Below are 22,175 nucleotides of genomic sequence, written 5' to 3' on the forward strand. Positions count from 1 at the left end.
AAACTGTACGACAGTAAGCGCTCTTCTAGGATATGGTAAAGTGATTGGATAACAATTTGATTTCGTGATTTTATTGGACTTCAAATAGTGTGACATATAGCCCCAAATACACACTTTACCATCACATTACTAGAAGCGCTCTTCTAGGATAAGGTAGCGTGATTGGATAACAATTTGATTTCGTGATTTTATTGGACTACAAAATGTGCGACATATAGCCCCAAATAGACATTTTCCCATCACATTAATCCAAATCCCTATAGTAAAATTGTCTGAAAATCACAGAACCTGTACAAGAGTAAGCGCTCTTCTAGGATATGGTAGCGAGATTGGATAACAATTTGATTTCGTGATTTTATTGGACTTCAAAATGTGCGACATATAGCCCCAAATAGACACTTTACCATCACATTACTCCAAATCCGTACAGTAAAAATGTCTGAAAATCACAGAATCTGTACAAGAGTAAGCGCTCTTCTAGGATATGGTAGTGTGATTGGATAACAACTTGATTCTTTGGTTTTATTGGACTTCAAATAGTGCGACATATAGCCCCAAATAGACACTTTACCATCACATTACTCCAAATCCCTACAGTAAAAATGATTCTTCTATATCTAAGACAAATAAGAGAAATAAATTTAAATGAGCCTGGTTTTCAAGTGTTAAAAATTACACTCACCGGCCACTTTATTAGGTACACCTGTCCAACTGCACGTTACCACTTAATTTCTAATCAGCCAATCATATGGCGGCAACTCAGTGCATTTAGGCATGTAGACATGGTCAAGACAATCTTCTGCAGTTCAAACCAAGCATCAGTATGGGGAAGAAAGGTGATTTGAGTGCCTTTGAACGTGGCATGGTTGTTGGTGCCAGAAGGGCTGGTCTGAGTATTTCAGAAACTGCTGATCTAATGGGATTTTCACGCACAACCATCTCTAGGGTTTACAGAGAATGGTCCGAAAAAGAAAAAACATCCAGTGAGCGGCAGTTCTGTGGGCGGAAATGCCTTGTTGATGCCAGAGGTCAGAGGAGAATGGGCAGACTGGTCTGAGCTGATAGAAAGGCAACAGTGACTCAAATAGCCAACCGTTACAACCAAGGTAGGCAGAAGAGCATCTCTGAACGCACAGTACGTCCAACTTTGAGGCAGATGGGCTACAGCAGCAGAAGACCACCCGTTACTAGCATGGTGTACCTAATAAAGTGGCCGGTGAGTGTACATATAGTTAGAAAAAAATAAAATATTCCTGGAGCTGAAGGGGTTAACAGTATATGAATTAAACTGTGGTGGATGTGTAGGGGTTAAAAGTGGATGAATTGAAGTGTTGTGGATCTAAAGGGGTTAACAGTGGATTAATTAGATTGTAGTGGATGTGTAGGGGTTAACAGTGGGGGAATTGAACAGTTGTGGATCTGAAGGGGTTAACAGTGGGTGAATGGACCTGAAGGGGTTAAGAGTTGACCTTCTTTAGTTAGTCTTACATGTAGATGTCACCCTATGATCTTCCTGGCACATTCTGAAGCCTGGAACTAACTAGTCCTGGCTATTACCGTAAAACATGGTATATAGGAGCACTGTAATTCCTAGTGCGGATAGTGTGACTCCATTTCAGTGAAGTGCTGATAGCAGTGAAATATTGCCCTAACAGGTGCCCCACCTTGTACTGTAAAGAGCAATCCCTCAAACAGCTGAATAAACAAAAAAAAAAAAAAAAGTAGTAAAAACTGTGGGGAAAAGTAGAAATACCCATATAAACTTACTAAGAAAACCTCTTTAACCACCCTTGTACAGTAATGTTCATAGCATTACAGCATACAGCATGCACACTGCACATGGATTTAGTGGGTTCACATTACACACACCTCTACTGTTTGCTCCCCTCAGTGTACATGACAACCACACCTCTACTGTGCACACACAACCCTGCTGCACGCTTCCTGTACAGTCACCAATGTTATAAACAAACACACCCCACAGGCTGACACCTCCCACACGTGACTAATCACATGATCGTGACATAATCAAAGGTCCTGGTAGCTCGCTGGTGTGTGGATCTTCCCGTGTTGTGCCTGTAGCTTCTGCTCCCAGCCTTCCCTGTAAGGGAACATCCGGCGTCCTCGCTGCTGCCGCCGTTCGGCAGGTGAGTGTCCCTCTACTGCTGTACATGTCATGTGACCACTGGCTGCCTGGTAGCTGTAGCGCCGGGCTGTATAGAGCGCCCCTTTAATTCTGCCCATATCCCTGAGCATCGCCTGCACTGTGGAGAGCGTGCCTGGTGTACGGGGCTGTTTTATGTGTCTGCTGTTATAGGAATTGTTATCTATTGAAGAAGACTAGTTTATATTACACGAAGGGTTAATTTAAAGTGGCAGCCTATAGCTCTGTGCAGGCTGGATTTCACTGAAGTGACTTATACTGTTGACCTGTGACCTTCAGCTGCTGCAGAACTACAACTCCCAGCATGTTCTATCTGCTCCATCCGTCCAAATATAGCCTGAGACAGGCCAGGCATGAGCAGTGCTGCATCTGGGAGCCACAGCTGTCAGACATACCCTGTGTATAGGAGATAGATGGCAGTGGAGACTGTATATGTCACCCAAAAAAAATTTCATGTGTTTTTTTTTTTTTTTTTTCCTTTTTTTTTTTTCCTTTTTTTTTTTTATCAGTTATGATCTGTGTGTTCAGACTGCGCCTGATCAGGAGAATGAGCTGGGTGAGATACGGCTTGCCACATGCCTCTGTCCCTGCTCTGTGCCTATGGGAGATAGATGGCCCCATAGACATTATAGGGCCTTCTTGGTTACATTACACAGAGCTGAGAGAGGGGGTGACGCACATGGACATCTCCCTGCTTGTTCTCCTCATTGGTCATAGTCTAAACTACAGGTGTCAAACTGCGCTTCTTCAGCTGTTGAAAACTACAATTCTCATCATGCCTGAACAGCCAAAGCTACAGCTGGAGGGCTGTCAGTTTGATATCCCCTAGTCTAAACACTTAGCATCAAGAACATCAAGCTCTGCGCCTAGTGCAAACCAGAAAGAAGTTGCACATTTTTGCACAAGGATCCCCCCCCCCCCCTTGCACTAAAAAGTTGCGCAACTTTTTGCTGGTTTGTCACGTGGGTGGAGAGGGGGCATGGCATTTAGCAACATTTTGGCCGGCGGTAGGCAAAAATTGGGCTACAGACATTGTAGCCTGCTGCACAGAAGCCTCTGATGTGCTGGATTTATTAGGAGGCGTGCGCTTCTTGATAAATCCAGCCACACAAACCTAGAGAAAACGAAAATTAGGATGGTGGCCCCATAGACCCTAATCAAAATGTTTGGTATATATCTATTACTCCAAACTGTTTCTAATGTGACAGAGGCCATTTACAGCTTTGTTCCCACATTGCAGTACTATGGCGGTACTGCATTATTTCAGTGACACCACTGTAGTACTGCAACATGTGACAACACAGCTTGAAGTCAAGCAAGGAATATTCGGCTTATTGCACTGTTTTGTGTCTTGTGTTTTTTTCTTCCCTTTTGTGATCCGTCTGGTTCACAATCTGCACAACACCACAGCCTTATGCTGCGTTTTTTAAAATGATCGGCGTTTAGACGGAACAATATTTCATTTGGAAAAATCGTTATTGCGATTGTCTTAAGATCGCTTAAAGTGACTGTACCACCAGGCTGAAGCACTGGAGGCGGGCCGACCCACCCTTAGTGGGAAGAAACCCCCGCCCCTCTATGATAGGGTTCCATTGATTCTAATGAGTGAAGTCATGGAGGGGCTGGGGTTTCTTCCCACTGAGGGTGGGTCGCCCACCTCCAGTGCTTCAGCCTGGGCCTGGTGGTACAGTCACTTTAAGCCCATCTCACACATAGGGTGAATCTTTGAAAGACTGTTTACACGAAGCAATCTGCGAATTTTTAACGAACGACCACGACAATTGGAGAACTTGTTGAAAGATCAAAATGAACGATTTCTCGCTCGTCACTATTTACACGAGCTCAAATTGCTCAAATGCGATCGTTATTGCGAAAATTCGAACAATAATCGTTCTGTGTAAATGCAGCATGAGTCATGTGACTTGACGTTGGACACCATTAAAGGGAACCTGTCACCCCTCCCCCCCCCCCGTGCCGGGGTGACAGGCTCCCGACCCCCCTTTAGAGCACCCTATACTCACCTAATCCCGCCCGGTCCCGCTTCTGGAGATGGTCGGGTCACGGAGATATCGGCGCCCGGCGCGCGCGCTCCTCAGATGAGTCCAACGCTCATAGAGAATGACGGAGCGCTGAGGAGCGCGCCGGGCTTCGGGCACCGATATCTCTGTGACCCGACCATCTCCAGAAGCGGGACCCGGCGGGATTAGTATAGGGTGCTCTAACGGGATCGGGAGCCTGTCACCCCGTCACCGGGGGGGACAGGTCCTCTTTAAGTACAATCTGCAAACTAGAAGCTTATAATCAATATGGTTAGTATATAGCAGCTTATGCTCCTCCAACTCTGTATATTGTTTTGTATAAAGTTGTGTGTTTGTCTGCCATAAAATTTAGTGTAAGATATGAGAACGAGTATCTTGGAGCGCTTCCCTCACTTGTACAGTGGAGGCATGTGCCCCCTTATTGTGCTTTGTTTTGTCATTGTGTTAGATGTGCTGACTCGGCATAGCACGCACAGTCCTCAGTCTGTCTATTCATGCGGGGCTTCTGTGCCCTGACACTGGTAGGGAGGGGGGATTGTTAGGCCTTTAGCTGTCAAAGATTGCCCCCCCCCCCCCCCCCCCCCCCATCTAAGGGTTACTTTCTTCATTTAAAACATCAGAGGCGCCATCCAGAGTGTTTGACCCCATTGTAAGTGTGAACAAAGCAAGTAAGGATGGTGTGAATGTGCCTTCTGGATAATCCATCAGTATTAGATCAGTGGAGAGTCTAATGCTACGTTTACACGGAACGATTATCGGGCGAATTTTCGCGATAATGATCAAATTCGAACGATAATCGTACGTGTAAACACGGCGAACGATCAATCAATCGTTCATTTTGATCTTTTAACATGTTCTTAAATCGTCGTTCGCAAAAAATTTGCCGATCGTTCCGTGTAAACAGTCGTTCACTGATTTTACCTATGTGTGAGATAGGCTTAACCCTTAGACGACCCAGGGCGTATAGTTACGCCATGAAAGTCTGTCCCCAGACGACCTAGGGCGTAACTATATGTCCTGGGTGTTTCTCCGGCGGAGCGCGCTTCATAGCAGGTGGGGGCCGGCTGCAATCAGCAGCCGGGACCTCACCGGTAATGACACGCTGCAGCGATCGCGCTGCCGCGTGTCGTTAACTCCTTAAACGCCACGACCGCGGCATTTAAGTGTAAGTGACAGGGGGAGTCCCCTGTCACTTACCGATTGGGACCCCCACAGTGTGGCTGCTGGGGTCCCGATCGTTAAAACGGACCGCCGGAGGTCTCTCACCTGCCTCCCTGCGGTCCGATCGGCGATCTGCTGCACTGAGCCTGCACAGGCAGGCTAAATGAGCAGAGCGCCGATAACACTGATCAATGCTATGCCTATGGCGGAGCAATGATCAGTGTAAAAATCAAAGTACTGTATGTAAAAGTCCCCCAAAGGGACTTCAAATGTGTAAAAAAAAGTTAAAAACACCAATACACTACCCCAAAACCCCTCCACCAATAAGTCTAAATCACCCCCCTTTCCCATTATATAAATAAAACATATAAAAATAAATAAACATATAATATACCGTAGCGTGCGTAATTGTCCAATCTATTAAAATATAACAAGCGTCATTGCGAAAGGTGAACGGCGTACACAAAAAGAGGGAAAAAAGTGCGCGGATTACCGATTTAATGTTACATTATATATTAAAAAAAACTAATAAAGTGATCAAAACGTCCGATCTTCACAAATATGGTATTAATAAAAACTAGAGATCATGGCGGAAAAAATGACACCCCATACAGCCTCATAGGTGAAAAAATAAAACTGTTATAAGTGTCACAATAGGGTTATTTTATTTATAATTAATTGCCAAAAAAAAAGGATTTCATTAAAAAAAAATATATATAACATTAGAGAATCTGTGTAAACCTGCATGTGGTTGTGTTGGGACTGACCTATAGAATAATTGTATCATGTCGCTTTTACCATATAGTGCATTACGTAGACACAGGAACCCCCCAAACGTTACCATATTGCATTCTTTTTTACGATTTCACCTATTTATATCTTCATAAATAATATATTTGGGATTCCATCATACATGTGATGGTAAAATAAAAAGACGCCATTACACAGTACAACTACACTTACATGGCTTGTAGATAGAAAACTGAGAGTGCTAGAGCTCTTAGAAAGGGGGGAGGGAAAAACGAAAGCACTAAGATCAAAATTTGCGCGGTCCACTGGTACATTTTGGGCCTGGTCCTCAAAGGGTTAAGCGATCGCAAAACAAATTTTCTGTACGATGTATCGTTCCATCTAAACGCTGATCATTATGAAAAAAAAAACCTTCCTTCTAAATCATTAATCGTACGATCGGGCCAATTATCGCTCCGTGTAAACTTAGCATTAGGGACCTTTTACACAGAAAGATTATCTGCCAAAGATTTGAAGCCAAAGCCAGGAATGGATTTCAAAAGAGGAAAAATCTCAGGCTTTTCTCTATGACTTGATCTCTGTTTATAGTCCGTTCCTGGCTTTGGCTTCAAATCTTTGGCAGATGATCTGTCAGATAATCTTTCTGTGTAAACGGACCCTTAGCGCTGATCGTTATCAAAAACAAATAGTTATTTCGAAATCATTAATCGTACGATCGGGCGATGTATCACTCTGTGTAAACGCAGCATTACACAAAACTATTATCGACCAAACTGGCTGGTAATCGTGTTAGTGCTTCTCATGCACACTCAATATGGCCTCCATCCCATCCAACTTTGTAGCTGCTTCCTCAGGTTTTTCTTGTCACATAATTTTTTTTTTTTCTGCGGAAGGGTATTTTTCTATAGTAATTCTGGTTTCAGTTCTTTCTATACATTATTAGACTCCTGTGAATGTATGACAGGTTGTGTAATAAAGCATGGCTTCTGCCCTGTTCAGGGGAGAGGTCAATGACTGTCAGCTGGTGTTCCTATCTATGTCACACTCTGTTCCTTACAGATTGTCTAGATATATGAAGTCTGTCACTTATTTATGAAAAAGAACTGTAATCTTTATGACCCTATCCCCTTATTAGTACATTTCCTCTCATTCAGTGGTGTTATTCTACACTTCTTAACTAACTTAAACAATTACTTAACTAACTGATAGTTTAGAGTATGTCCACATGTATTCTGGCACTCCTCTGTCAGCAAGCCAGCAGAATGGAGTACCTGCATACGCCATAGCACACCTGTACCACAACCTGTGCATTTCATGGCAAACTAAGGGCCCTTTTACACAGAAAGATTATCTGACAGATTATCTGCCAAAGATTTGAAGCCAAAGCCAGGACTGGATTTGAAAAGGGGAGAAATCTCAGGCTTTAATGTATGACCTATTCTCTGTTTATAGTCTGTTCCTGGTTTTGGCTTCAAATCTTTGGCAGATAATCTGTCAGATAATCTTTCTGTGTAAAAGGGCCCTTAGTGCCCCAATCCTTCTGGATCTATGAGCATTCTTCCATAGTAGACTGTGAGCTCCATGCTGTGAATATGAGCGATTACAGGGGTTAGCATGGACAGTCAGCATGAATGCCATCATATACCCAGCAAGCTGCAATACACTCAGACCTCAGACTTCTTTCTGTAATAGCCAATATTAACCTTTTTAGCAGTTTGTTCTGTGGGTTTAAACCAGATGGACTAACCTGTGCTCCTCTCGTGCATTACCGAGTGTTGGCACTTGCCACCAGTTGCGCTATACAAACAATAGATACATATATAATGCATATCTTATTTCCTACTTTGCTATTTTTAACCATTTATAGTAAAACTATATTTTAATATTTTTTTGTAACAGATGCTGAACACAGAAGATGGGGTCCATAGTGTCTGCCTATACCAGCCATGTGACCTCCTCGAAGCCGGCTAGCAGCACACATGTAGAAGATGATGATGATTTGTTGGATGGGAAGGTTAGAGAAGAAGATATTGCTCAGTTTCCTTATGTTGAGTTTACAGGACGTGACAGTATTACCTGCCCATCTTGCCAGGGAACTGGATGCATTCCAACAGGTGACGCCTAATCTCTGCACATTCTTTCATGTCAAATTTACCTTTTAATTGTTATGAGAGCTGAATCTTTAACCCATTTGTGATGATTAAAGGGGTACTCCAGCAAATTTCTTTTATTTCAAATCAACTGGTGTCATAAAGTGAGATGCTGTATGTCCTGCAAGAATTGATATATTCTGCCCAGTCTGACACAGTGCTCTTTGCTGCCACCTCTGCCCATGATGGGAACTGTCCAGAGCTGTAGCAAATCTCAATAGTAAACCTCTCCTGCTCCCCAGACGTGAAAAAATACACCTACACCTGCAGGACGTACAGGAGCTCATAAGTACTTTCTGGCACCATCTGGTTTGAAAGAATTTTTGTTTTTGCTGGAGTACACCTTTTTTATCTATAAAAAAAAAATATATATATATATATATATATATATAATATTATTTTATTTATTTATTTTTTTTATGCACCCTTGATTCATTTGAGCTGTACATACAATTTGTATGCTAACCCCTTATCGTAACGTGAAATCAAGTCTGAACATCAGTAAAGTAAGTGGCATATTTGTACATAGGGTGGGAGGACCCTGCCCACAAAGGGCTACAGTCTACAAGGTAAAAAATACAATCAGCCATAACATTAAAACCACCTAGCTATGTAGATCTCCTTTGTGTTGTCAAAACAGCTATGACCCATCAAGGCAGGGACCAGATCACTGTAGGTGTCTTGTTGTATCTCACAAGAGGATAGCAGCAGATCTTTTAAAAAAACATGGCATGCTTTCTGTCATAAACAGCACCTTTCCTGTTATCAGTTTGGATATGATTATGCTGCTCTGTTCCAATGTAGTGAATAGAGCTTAATTGCAATTCCGCATATAACCTGAGAACAGGTGCGGTGCTGGTTTTGCAAGGAAATTCTGTTATGGTACTTTTACACGGTGCGATAATTCGCCCGATCGCACGATTAATTTTGAATGAACAATGTTTTTTTTTTTATAACGATCAGCGTTTACACGGAACGAAACATTGTACGGAAAATTCGCTATGCGATCGTTTTGCGATCGTTTAAGCCTATCTCACACATAGGGGAAATCGTTGAAAGACTGTTTACACTGAACGATCTGCGAATTTTTTGCGAACGATCAACGATGATTTGTGAACATGTTGAAAGATCAAAATGAACGATTTTGTGCTCGTCGTTTGATCGTTTGCTGCGTTTACACGTACGATTATCGTGCGAATTCGACCGCTATCGTGCAAAAACGAACGATCAATCGTTCTGTATAAAAGGACCATAAGTTTTGATGTGAGGTTGAATTTCCGAGAGATGATTTATCAGACTGAGATCTAGAAACATTAGATGCCACTTCAACACCTTAAACTCTTTGCCATGTTTCTGTGGACAGGCCATCAATAGTTTTAAACCACAAAAACCCCTTTGATATCGGGACCTATGGTTTCCCACAGAACATTACCCGCAACATCAAACTGACCTGGCCTGCTTGCCTTCTTCTCGGAGTACATTCTAGTGCCATCCCAGACCAGGCCACCTTTCTCCATAGTTCAGTTCTGATGCTGGTGGTAGATTACAGTGCATTGCTGCTTGCTATCATAGTCAACATTTGTTTTTTTGGAGGTTTTGCTACAGTTGCATTTTTGTGGGATCCTTTGTCGCCCACATGCATCAATGAGGCAATCAATGATGCCCATAACAATTTGGCCTTTATCACTCAGTTACATTTGCTAATTTTTCCTGCTTCTAAGACATTAACTTCAAGGGTTGATTGTTCAGATTGCCTAATATATCCCACCCTGTGACAACCGCCACTATAGCTAGATAGTGTTCTTCAGTTCAGCTGTCAGTGAATGTTATTGCTTATCAGTGTATATGCCGAGATGAGATCTCATAATTAAGGGGGTATTCCAGGCATGAGGCGTTTTTCAACTAAGGCAGGGGAGGGGGTAGATAAAAACAATGATGTCTACTTACCTCCATGACTCCAGCACTGAGGCCAACATCTATCCTACTGTTCTGGTCCCCAGTCCCCCCGCCAGTTTCTGACACTGGAATTGAGATGTGATGTTTCAGGTCCGCTCGGCCATTCAGTGCCAGAGGCGGCGCCCTACTACAGCCACTGACTGGATGAGCGGGCCTGAACTGTCATATATTAAGCTCCGTCTCAAACCAGGAAGGGATCAGGGACCGGAGAAGTTAGATGTCAGCCTTGGTACTGGAGTCGGGGAGGTGAGCGGACGTCATTATTGTTTATCCACCCGCTCCTCAGCCATAGTTAAAAAAAACCTCTCATGCCCAGCATACCCCTTTAAGCTTTTCACGCAGTTACAGTAGCGGGTAGTGCAGCATGTAAGGGCACCCAAAATACTTGCAAGAAAAAAATTGCTGTCTTCAGACAGATTATTGTAAATTGCAAGAAAACACTGTTCTAATTGTAAAAGCATAGGTACTTAGCACAGAAGCCTGTAATGCAGTCATATGGTTTCTGCTGCCAAGAAGTGTGTGTGTGTGTGTGTGTTGCAATGCCAGGGACACTCACCATGGGCCACTAAACATTAGATCGTTGTGACACACATAGGTTTTACAAGTATTTATTCTTGTATTTTTTTTGTAATTATTTATTTTATTTGAGTTCTGCATTTATTATTTTCTGCAATAACTGTGTGATGTCTGTGGCACTTATTGGTAATTGGGTGGAAGGGGGGAGATTGGAGTGGGCAATAAATGCTGTACTTTTAATCGATCTTTAACAATTAATCGATCTTTAACAATTAATCGATCTTTAACAATCAAGTCGATCTTTAAATGACTTTTCTTTCAGTAAAAAAATTAATTTTCAATAAAGCATTTTATTTTTAAAAATTACCGTTAATTTGATGTTGACAGAGAAACCTAAAAACACAAGCCATGTCCTCAAATGAAGAACAAAACCAAATGTTCTTCATCCCCTTCTACTCCATGCTTTCATACATGATCTCATTGAACCTGACACTAATACAACCTGCAGTGTTCTCAGCATGGTCCTTCATAGAAGATACTTTTTACTGCTTTTTACTTTTTTACTACTCTTATACTGGTAGTGCTCCACAAAATATTCCTTTATAATGCACTCACAAGGGCCCTAGTAATATGGGAGATGGAATGTTGAAGGAGATTGAAGCTCAGCATAAACTGTATCCGCTGCCCACTAGACTTAAAGGACAACTCCTGTAAAAAGCTTTTTCCCAGTAATTGAAACACATTATACACAACAAAGTTATATAACTTAGTAATATGCTTTAATCACCTATCTGCCCCCCTTCCCTATTTTCCCCCCTCAACCCCCACTAGGAAGTGAAGTAAACTCATTCTTACCTAATGACTGTTGACCCCAGGCTTTTCCGTGGCAGCCATTTTGTGACAATGACATAATCAAGAGGGAGGTGGGTCTAAGCCCTGTTAGGCCAGCCTCCCTTTGTCAGATGGCTGAGCAAGCTGTAAGCCGTCTAGTTCTACAAGTTAGTTAGGCATCACAGGAGACAAAGTGCATCATGGGAAAGCCCAAACCAGGAAGTGAAGAAAAAATGAAGCCACCAACTGGAGCTTCAGTTCAGTTTTTCTTTTTTATTAGCGCTGGAGTTGTCCTTTAAAGGAAATTTGTCACCTTTGAAAATGTGTGGTGTACTGTAATATACAGAGGGTATACATGCTGGTTGGTGTAGTGCAAGTGTGCAACCTTAGGGCTCACCTTTTGTAACCTTCCTGTCACGGTGGGGTCAGAGGGTGCCAGGGCCCTTCTCCTTTCAGCATATTCACAGGGGAATATCTTTACTAAAAATATATATATATATATATCTATCTGCTCAATTCTTCCTGCTCTATAACACAATGTCAATAGATTACATAGCATTGTCTTGGTGACAGATTCTCTTTTAAAAGAAATCTGTCAGCAGTTGTACTGCTATTAAATGCTGTTAAGTTATGGTGGAGTCATGCTTGTTTCTACTACTTCAGAATGCAATTTCTGTTTTCTTTTTTCCATTTTCCTTTCTTTGCTTTGTTTTAGAGCAAGTAAATGAGTTGGTTGCACTAATACCATACAGTGACCAAAGGCTACAGCCCCAGAGAACGTAAGTGACATGGTTGCTCTTCTCTTGACGCTATGTGTTAATGATTGAGTAATAACCTAGTATCAACACATGAAATAATGAATTTTAAAATTTACTAATTTAAAATAAATTTACTTTAAAGTTTAGAGTATATGTCTTGTGGGTAGACAAATTTCATAGGGTGTAAATGATGATGGTTAGTGTGTCATAAGTGGTTGGTAATCTCCTCTATTATAATGGCATATTTATTGAACCAGTCCTTTCGAATAAATGTCTGAATGTGAAGTACTGTAATTGTGCAAAGGTCGGCTGAATGCTTTCAGTAATGTTCCTCCACCCTGGTTTATATAATCCTGGACAACTCCCTAGTGCTGTCAGAGACGCCATTAGTACCAGGAGTGTGGGGAAAAGAGTTGCTGCCAAATTCCGCACTCTTTACATTCTTGTCCTCTTCCTTTGAATAGGCCCAGTGTAAAAAAAAAATTAAAAATAGCATAAAACATGCTCACTGTATGTACATTTTTTTTATGTGGGTTGGTTTACTTTTTTAAAAACTGATAGCTTTCACATTGCTTTATATACACCAATGTAAAATACAGTACTTGCCTATATATCACTTCAAAATCTGCTCTTTTGTTTTGCTTTTACCAGGAAACTCTATGTTGTCCTCTCAGTTGTGCTTTGCCTCTTAATCTGTGGCTTTGTGGTGTTTTTCCTGTTTCCACGCACTGTTCTTGTTGAAGATGGTGGCATCAGGATGGTACAAGTGTGGTTCGATAAGGAAAATAACGTTGTGAACATTGCCATGACGGTATGTCCAGTAAAAGGTGTGATGCCCTTTGACCATCTGAAGATTGTACTGTGACATTCTGATATATTGTGTTTTCTCTTTCTCCATTACAGAGCACCCTACAGATCACCAATTCCAACTTCTATTCAATATCTGTAGACAGTCTTATAAGCCAAGTACAGTACATGAACACAGTCATTGGAACCCAGCAGCAGACCAATGTGTCTGTCATTCAGTCGCTCAGTGAGAAACTGGTACTGTTAGCACATTATTCTATTATCTGGTTGAATTGTTAATTCTGCCTTTTATATATGTGCATAAGTATGACAACTAGTCGCATGTACTTTATGTTCAGTGCTTTGTGTGGTTTGAGAAGCGCTGCTCTAGAGGATTTGAACATGTGGTCCTTTGTACAATACTTCAACACTTCTGTTTTTCTCATAGATCTCACAGAGATAAAAGAGTAGCGTCACTCACCCAGCGGTGCTTGTATTTCCAGCCCCAAAATATAAGCTTATTCCCTGGGCTGCAAAAACCCAACAACGTTCTGCCTGCCAGTCTAAATAGAGTGAGACTTTGCATAAAGGCATAGTGATGTTGGCTAGGAGAGATGGATCTGAATATTTCAGGGCCTTTCCTGCCCAAAGGAATGCTCTGTGAGCTATATCTCCCTGTGAGCTTTATCTCCTTCACTTTAATCAGTAAAAAGCTGCAGACAGGTCCACTGTAATATGACGTATTCCATGTACTAATTCAGCCATGTATCGTATACCTCTAAATGCATGATGAACTCACAGATGTATACATCCCAGAAGACATTATTTTACTGTGTACAGTGTTAAACGTGACTGTGGAGTAAATACAAATAACTTGCGTTTTAGGTGAATTTCACAGTCAAGTTGGAGTTGGGCGGAATCCTATCTTATTTATAGTAAGTATGTGATTTCTTAAAAATCTTTATATAGAAAACAGAACAGGTAATCTCTATAATATAAAATATAATGTGGAGGTAACAACACAGTGGATTGTGTTCTTTCTTAGAATTTGTTGCCTGCATGTCTTAATTGGGTGGCTGCACAGGTAACTTGTCCCTACATCCTGATTTCTACTGTATCAGCTTACAGTCTGAAGTACCTGGGGTCTCCAGACTGTGAATTGATGGGAGATGTTTTAAGGGATTTTCCTTTCTTTAGGTTAGTGCAGCTCAGCTCCCATTTACTTCTGTGGAAGCTGTGCTGAAGTGACCTGGCACAGCCACTACACCAGAGATGTCAAACTATGTCCCATGATGCAGTTAGTTTTGGCCTGAAAAAAAAATATCTGTTACAGCTGGCCTGTCAATACAGCAGCCGCTTTCCATCTTATCCTGCTATGTTCTCTATTGGCTGCCCTCCTAAATGTCACCTGGTTGCTATTCTTCTTTTGCCTGCCTCCTACATTCCATTAGACTGTTTTGATGCATTGCTCCACCCTCCGCTCCCATACACCTAGTAATGTAACTGTACTGCACTATGCCACTATTTTTAGGGATCGAGACATTGTTCTCTTCATACAGTGGGTTGTGACATCCAGGTATTTTCAGAAGCCAGTAGCCATGCTCCAGTACTTAATATTTTATATTGAGAAATGCCACTCCAGCCTGCATACACCACCCCTGCTGGAGGGGTTCACCTTCAGCGGCCATGATGCACACAGGCCACAGGGGGACAGGGAGCCTCCGATGCTAAAATAGGTGTGGAACCCACATCTAGGAGACACTTATGGCATATACCCCTTTAACTTTTTAGATGCTGCAATCAAAACTGTCAGCTGAATTTATATGGCACTGCCACATATTATTAGTTGTCCAGTGGTTCACATCTGGTCACTGAGAGCCGTTCCAATGTCTGTGCAGCCTGAGGCCCCTTCTGTGCCCCTGTGGCTGCCTGACTCTGAAGTTGATTCAGCCTGCCTCCAGCAGGCTGTACTAATAGAGCACCGAGGTAATGGATTAATGACGTAAATAAGTTATTGCTCATAGAAGGAGGACTACATCTATCTATTGAATTGTATCACCGCATGCGGAATTGCTCTGACAGAAAGAAATTCTTAATTATAACAGAATATTAAAGCATATGTTTGTGTTTGGCAACCACGGCCCTGTTATATGGTACCCCCAAATAATGTAGGCAGTCTGACAGATTGCATTTACAGTTCTGTGCATTGATCACTTCCCTATAAATTTTGCTGTGTATACTTCATATGTTGTTATCATTGTAGCAAGGACCTTAAAATGTCCTGCTTTGCCTTTCGTATTGTCCAAGAAAAAGAATAAAGCCCTGTAGACTTTACTTTTCTTTTAGGTCTTCTTGCAGGATCTGCCATTGCTTTAAAGAGGATGTACCACCTGGTACATCCTCTTTAACCTGAACCCACCTATCGAACAGCGCCGGCAAGGGGAAGCCGGTGCCGCAGTCCGTTTTTCGGACCGAGGCCCCGTTCCCGTGCACTGCGCCGCTTTATGCACGGGAACCGGCCGGTGCTCAAGCAAGAGAATTCTCAAGGAAGAGAATTCCCTCCCCTGTATGACACGGCTCCGTTCATTCTAAGGGACCCGCTTCATACAGGGGAGGGAATTCCCTCCCACTGGGGGCGGACGGGCCGGCCTCCAGTGCTCGAGCACCGGACAGTTCCCGTGCATAGAACGGCGCCGTGCATGGGAACGGGGCCTCGGTCCGAAAAACGGGTTCAGGTTAAAGAGGATGTACCAGGTGGTACATCCTCTTTAATGCGGAGATGGAAAAGTTGGGCTTACTGGCCTCCTCTTTTTGCATAACCAGCATTTAAGGGACTTGTTTCTCCTAAATAAAGCTGTTTTCAAGTCCTCTTGTGAGGAAGTAATGTACTTTTTTACTTTAAGACAATTTCTTAAAGGATTGCACTCAGGTAAAGTGGCTTAGTGGAAAAGGAGCTTGTTGTTCAGTCAACATCCACTTAGTAGGCCCAAAATGAGTACATAAGACTCTTGTACAATTTTCAAGAGGTTTTGTGCATATTTCTTGACAGGTACTTGAGTTACAGACCATACGTTTTCCTGACGTTTCGGTATTTAAACCTTTGTTAAGGAGTCTGACAGAATGAATGAGAACAAAATGACTTATCCTGGCTATATGTGAAGATCAGAGAATAACATCACTAGGATCACAGGATCTAAAACTGGAACTAATACTTTTTAGTATAGCTCTGAAAAGTAGCTGTTTTCCAAAAGGAAAGGAACTTACTCTCTGGTACAGCCTTTAAATGTGGTAAAGGATACATCACTTTTACAGTAGGGAAGTCAGTAAACCTATGGGAGCAGGATTAGAGCACTAGACAAGAATTAGATTTCTTTGCCGGTCCTTACAGCAATCTCCTTTGGTTCCCAAGGAGTGTAACTGTTTTGGAGGCAGCTGAGGCTACTGTACATTGTATGATATGGCTAAAATAGTAAAATAGCAGAAGTACTGACTCCTGTCTCCCACACATGATCACTTTCTTCAGCTGTACCTGATCACAGTGGATTTTACATTATTTTTTTTTAGATTTTTGCCTGTAGTGTACAATATAGTAATGTATGGTGAATAATGAAATTTCCATTCCTTTTTTTATTACAGTAATTTCTGCACACTGACCACAGTTAAAGTGCACAACATTGTTGTTTTTGTGAGGTAGGTACAGCTCTTTTGTGTTGTTTATTTTTCATAAGGGTATGTTCACACTGAGGAATTGGCGAGGAAATTAAAGCGGAATCCTTGCCTAATTTTTATTCGGATTCCGCTTAAAATTCCACCAGTGAAATATGTACAGAGCAATGTCCTATTGTGTTCAATCGTATTTCCGCTTGTTCACACAGCGGAATTTAGTGCGGAGCGTTCCGCAATGGAGCCACTTCCTGCCTGAAGAACTGACATGTCTATACTTTGGGGGGATTCCGCTAGAGAAATCCCGTAGAGGTAATTGGGGCTTTTAATTTCCGCATTCCGCTCAAATTTCGTGCCTATTTGGCCAGAGCTAAAAATGAGGAAATTTTTAAATATCAAGCAGAAAGCTTTCCTCTTCAAATCCTTGCCTATTCCTTGGTTTGAACGTACTCTAATAAAGGTATCTGAAGTGAAGCAAGCATTATCCCCCCCATACCTGAGCCTGATTGGGACTCAGATTCCAGGTCTTGATCAAGCACAGTGTGGTGGTGGTGGGGGGGGGGGGTATTGGAGTAAAGATAGGATTCCAGCTTGTAGCTATTCAGAAGCTTGGAAAAGCCTCTTTGACTCTTCGTGCCAGAGAATAAAAGCATGTCTCTACATCCTGGAAGTACAGACAGATATATCAAAGGTACCATGTGTGTCTCTTACCTAACAGCTATATAACAGATTCAGCAGTTTGCAACATGAATTACAGCTGAACGTTTTCTTTTAAGCAACCCTTCCTTTTCATACACGAGGAAAGGAAAGTGAAGACAGCAGATATTTTGGAAATGGTATTCATGTCTCCTATAGTATAGGGATTTTTGGAGCAGATTAAAATTATTTTTTATATAAATATAAAAAAAAATAGTTGGCGTTCAAACATCTTGAAAAGTGCTGCACCTGTCATCAGGTTATGTGTGGTATTACAACTTGTTTCCAGTGACTTCAGTAGTACAGTAGCACTGAGAACAAAGGTCTTGCTGTTTTTTTCTAGTTATAGAAAACCCTTTAATAAAGTTTTTAATTTGTTACTAACTTGTCCTCTCCTTCTTACAGAACATCGGTGAAGTTTTCTTATATTGGACACACCTCACAGAGCTCCCTGGAGACTTACCAATATATTGATTGCGGAGCAAATTCAACAATACTTACCGACCACTATGCTTTATAGACTAGCATAAGGCGTCACCCGCAATATGCTGTCTTGTCCCTATGTGTCACCCACAGAAATAATGAAGTTGCACCAGCTGAGCACACGTGTTTACATGACAAAGTACTGGATTTTGCACTGGCGCTTTCTTTTGAGCATGCAGTGTTTGCATGATCACCGAATATTGAAGAGAACCGATCACTGTTTTCGAGTGGCATTATTTTTATTGCACTGGTGCTTCCCATCCCTTCTCTGTACTATATTTTAACCATTGAGATGTTTTCTAGTCATTAAAGACTGGTATATTCACACCTTTTAAATATTATTAAATTGTACAGTGTATAGCACAATAAATGGCAAGAGGTGCCCCAAGCAGAAAAACAAAATGGCATTAATGGCTGAAGTACTTGTCAGGCAAGGCTACAGGTACTTATTACTGGTACTTGGCTTTGTTTTCATAAGGTTTTGAGTATCTTTTATTTCCGTTATGTTGTGCTGCAGTATTAAATGTTACATTCTTGCTGTAAGTGGAATTAACTGAATCTTCAACATAATAGGAGCGGAAAACACAAAGTACAAATGCAGATTTATGTATTATTTATTAGTTGTTCATTTTATTCTGCAAATATAGGAAATAAGTTTGCAAAACCTAGAATTTAGACTGTAAATGTAAAGAGTTATAAGATTGGGTAAATACCAAGAAAGAATGGCAGTCATTGTATAGTCGAGGCATTTAAAGAGGTACTCCAGCAAATGTTTTTTTTTTTTTTTTGTTTTTGGAAGATTCTTAAATTAAAAGTAAATTACAAATCTATATACCTTTCTGACACTAGTTGGTTTTAAAAGATATTTTTTTCTTTGGAGTACCCCTTTAATTAAATACTTTGTAAAAAAAAAAAAAAAAAAATCTGCTTTTACAACCATACTTTTTATTTTTATTGTTGCATTGCTTACAAAATACAAAAAATTAAAAACTTTACAAAAATCCCTGATTAAATATTTGCTACCATTGTGTCTGTTAATTCACTGGGAGGATCTCTCCCCAATGCTTATACCTAGTTGTTTCCCAATAGCATTAAAAAGAAGCTTTTATTATACCTTATTAAATTATTAAAATATTTGTAACAGAAATCCCAATTGTAGAAAAAAAGGCTATCACAATGTCACCTATTATGTGGCTGATTCGGCAGATCATCACTCTGTGTAATAAAAACAGAGCTCTATATAGTCCTCTAGATCCTGTGCATCTAAATTTCTAGAAACCAGTATTGGACATAATTTCAATTTATAATCAAAAATTAATGCAATTTAATGATAAAAATGAAAATAATTTGTGATTATAATTGAAATGATGTCCAATATTGATTTCCAGTGTGTTAGAAGTACAGGATCTAGAGTATCTATAGTGCGTTGTTTGATATTCTTCGTAATTGTCCTTTTAAAGTTGGGACTATCCCTAGTTAACCTCCGCCCTGTACTTCACCTACTGGGAGCTGCACCAATTTACTAATTTTCAAGGTAAAATGTTACTTTTTAATGCCAGTGGGGAAAAAGGTATAAGTATTGGGGAGAGATCCTCACAGTGAATTAGTCTGAATCAATACCTCCCAGCCACAGTCTGGGATCGATCATCATAACCTTTTTGTGTCTACGGCTTCTTTACAGATCTGTGTTTCCATGGTTACAGGGTACGAACACAGTCATATGGTACGTTTACACGGAGCGATTATTGTTATAACTTTTGCGAATATAACGATCGCATTTCAGCGATAATTGGCTCATGTAAACACTGCGAACGATAAATCGACGAGCGAGAAATCAATCATGATCTTTTAACATGTTCTCAAATCTTCGTTGGTCGTTCGCAAATCTTTGTGTTAACAGTTTGGTACAGATTCATTCTAATGTGTGAGATGGGCTTAAGTGATCTTAAAACGATTGCAATAATGATTTTTTCAAACGATTTATCTCTTTGTCTAAAGGCCAATCGTTATATAAATCCAATCGTGGCTTTAAAATCGATAAACGATCGATTGGGCAAATTATCGCTCCGTGTAAACGTACCAATGCTATATTCCACCTGACACCCCTTTCTTGTTGGCATACATCTGGTGGGCAAAATGATCCAGACTAAGTAAATGGGGGCCAGTCCATGCATGTATACATAATCATTCCATTTTGACAGGTTGTTGATGTATATGTGCATTAGAAGGCACAGTCGCAGTGCCCTCATCTACCCAGGCGTAGCAGTTGTTGGTTACAGACTACAAGAAAGATACATTGAGTTCATAGGAGCTGTAGACACAAAACTGTAGAAAATATTTAACCAAAAATATTAGCAAAATGCACATGGAGCAAATACATAACTTATTTATGATGGTTTAAGAAGTTAAGTTCAAGAAGTGCAGATGAAATGTACCATTATATGTATGAATAAATATGGGTATGTGGGGGAATCTATCAGGGATTCCTGCTCTAGTTATGACAAGTTCAGAACCTTGACAGTTTGGTTAGGGTTGTGGATGCTGTATTCTTTACTTGCTGGTCGCTGGACATGCGTGCTAGTCCTTCTATAAGAACATCTTGGATAGAAATGCTCTCTAGGGCACACAGAGGTAGCATGAAGGAGTTGCTGTCTCTAAATTGTGAATAAAGAATCTATTGCTTTTAACCACTATACAGATTGCTGCCAATGTCTCTTCTATTGTGTTATATTAAAATGCATACAACAATCACTTTTCAGCTGCCTTTAGCTTGAAGGAAACAATACCTGTACTATGCACAAAGCATATCATAGTGTCCACCCCTCTGATGTTTTGTCCTTAGGCCCTGTTTGCGCGTCTGTAATATTTGGTCTGTACCACAGACTCTATACTATGGAGTGGGCATCGGAACTCCTGACATCACTCTTTATGATGCAGTGAACTAAGAAATGCTTAATTCTCCATGCTGCTGTACGGACATGGCTGTGACAGTAGCGCAAGGATTTAATAATAAAGCTCCGGTCTGTAATATACAGTCTGCATGGGACCGTATATTACGGATGTGTGAATAGGGCCTTACTTCCTTTGTTTTGAAGCCACGTGAAATTCTGGTGGTGTTATCAATAGGTCAGTCAATATACCCTATTTTCCGGTGAATAAGATGACTTTTTAACCCTGAAAAATCTGCTGTAAAGTTGGGGGTTATCTTATAAACTGGAGTCGTCTAATGTGCGGATGCCTCATATGGTGGGGAGAGCTCAAGTATGGCCGCAGCCGCATCCCCGCTGTATGCGACGACCATGTGATAGCAGCTCCCGGCTCCTGCCTGCTATCAGCCAGTGTTCAGCTCTGTGGCTAATAATCCATTAAGATGCAGCTGACAGCTGCATTTAAACAGCTATAAAACAAGCCATCCCTGCTTCTTACCCGGCTGGGCCTCATTCTCAAAATGACACTGATCCCAGCTCAGTGATTGATTGCTTCAGGCTCCACAGCCCAGAGCAATCCAGCAATGATCTCATTGATCATAGAAATATGTGTACATTAATTATCTATTTGAGAAATCAGTAAAGTGTATGTTGGCACCCCCTATTGGAGATATCGGAGCTATACAGTAAAAAAAAAAAAGTCTTTTTAATAAAAAAATGCCCTCCCATATTAAAAGTGTAAATCTCCCCCCCCCCTTTCCCATTTTATAAATATGAATAAAAAAAAAAAACATACTTGATACTGCCGCGTGCGGAATCCCCAGAACTATTAAATTATGGCACTCCTGATCTTGCTCGGTAAATGACATAAGCGCGAAAATTGCACTTTTTTTGGTCACAAAAAAAAGCTGAAAAATTGTACTAAAAGGTCGCATATACACAAGCAAGCTACTGATAGAAAGTGTAGAGAGGGGTGGTCTTATACAGCAAGTATATCACAAACTCAATATTTTAATTGGAAAAGCTGGGGGGTGGCATCTTATACACTTGAAAATACAGTAAATCAGATCCAACCTCTTTGCCTTTTTTTTAATTTACATTTATTTTTTTGGTTTTTCAGCTCAGACCTATTTACTTGTATGGGAATTAACTACAATGCCAAAACAACCCATGTTTAGAAAAAAATAATTCCAATGGTCAGCAATTTTTTCAAATATAATATTAGTAAATCAGAGAGGTTGTTGGTGTCCATAATTAAGATGACCCATTTTTATGTGATCTATTGTTTTTTTTGC

The 22,175-nt window shown here is 40.9% G+C and overlaps 1 protein-coding gene across 1 annotated transcript; it reads left to right on the forward strand.

Moving 5' to 3' along the window:
* Window positions 1–2,024: 2,024 nt before the first annotated feature.
* TMEM106C (transmembrane protein 106C) lies at window positions 2,025–20,648 on the forward strand. The gene is made up of 8 exons (XM_069970268.1): window positions 2,025–2,147; window positions 8,014–8,228; window positions 12,283–12,346; window positions 12,977–13,136; window positions 13,229–13,369; window positions 13,997–14,046; window positions 16,748–16,801; window positions 17,876–20,648. The coding sequence occupies exons 2-8, from the start codon at window positions 8,030–8,032 to the stop codon at window positions 17,988–17,990; spliced, it is 783 nt and encodes a 260-aa protein (XP_069826369.1). The 5' UTR covers window positions 2,025–2,147; window positions 8,014–8,029; the 3' UTR covers window positions 17,991–20,648.
* Window positions 20,649–22,175: the final 1,527 nt, after the last annotated feature.

The sequence above is a fragment of the Dendropsophus ebraccatus genome, chromosome 5 (genome assembly GCF_027789765.1).
Source record: "Dendropsophus ebraccatus isolate aDenEbr1 chromosome 5, aDenEbr1.pat, whole genome shotgun sequence".
Lineage (NCBI taxonomy): Eukaryota > Metazoa > Chordata > Amphibia > Anura > Hylidae > Dendropsophus > Dendropsophus ebraccatus.

Coding starts and splice junctions, on each gene's coding strand:
- TMEM106C (XM_069970268.1), top strand. CDS start 8,030: ATGGGGTCCATAGTGTCTGCCTATACCAGCCATGTGACCTCCTCGAAG. Junction 8,229..12,282: donor AACTGGATGCATTCCAACAG/GTGACGCCTAAT, acceptor GCTTTGTTTTAG/AGCAAGTAAATGAGTTGGTT. Junction 13,137..13,228: donor TTGTGAACATTGCCATGACG/GTATGTCCAGTA, acceptor TCTCCATTACAG/AGCACCCTACAGATCACCAA.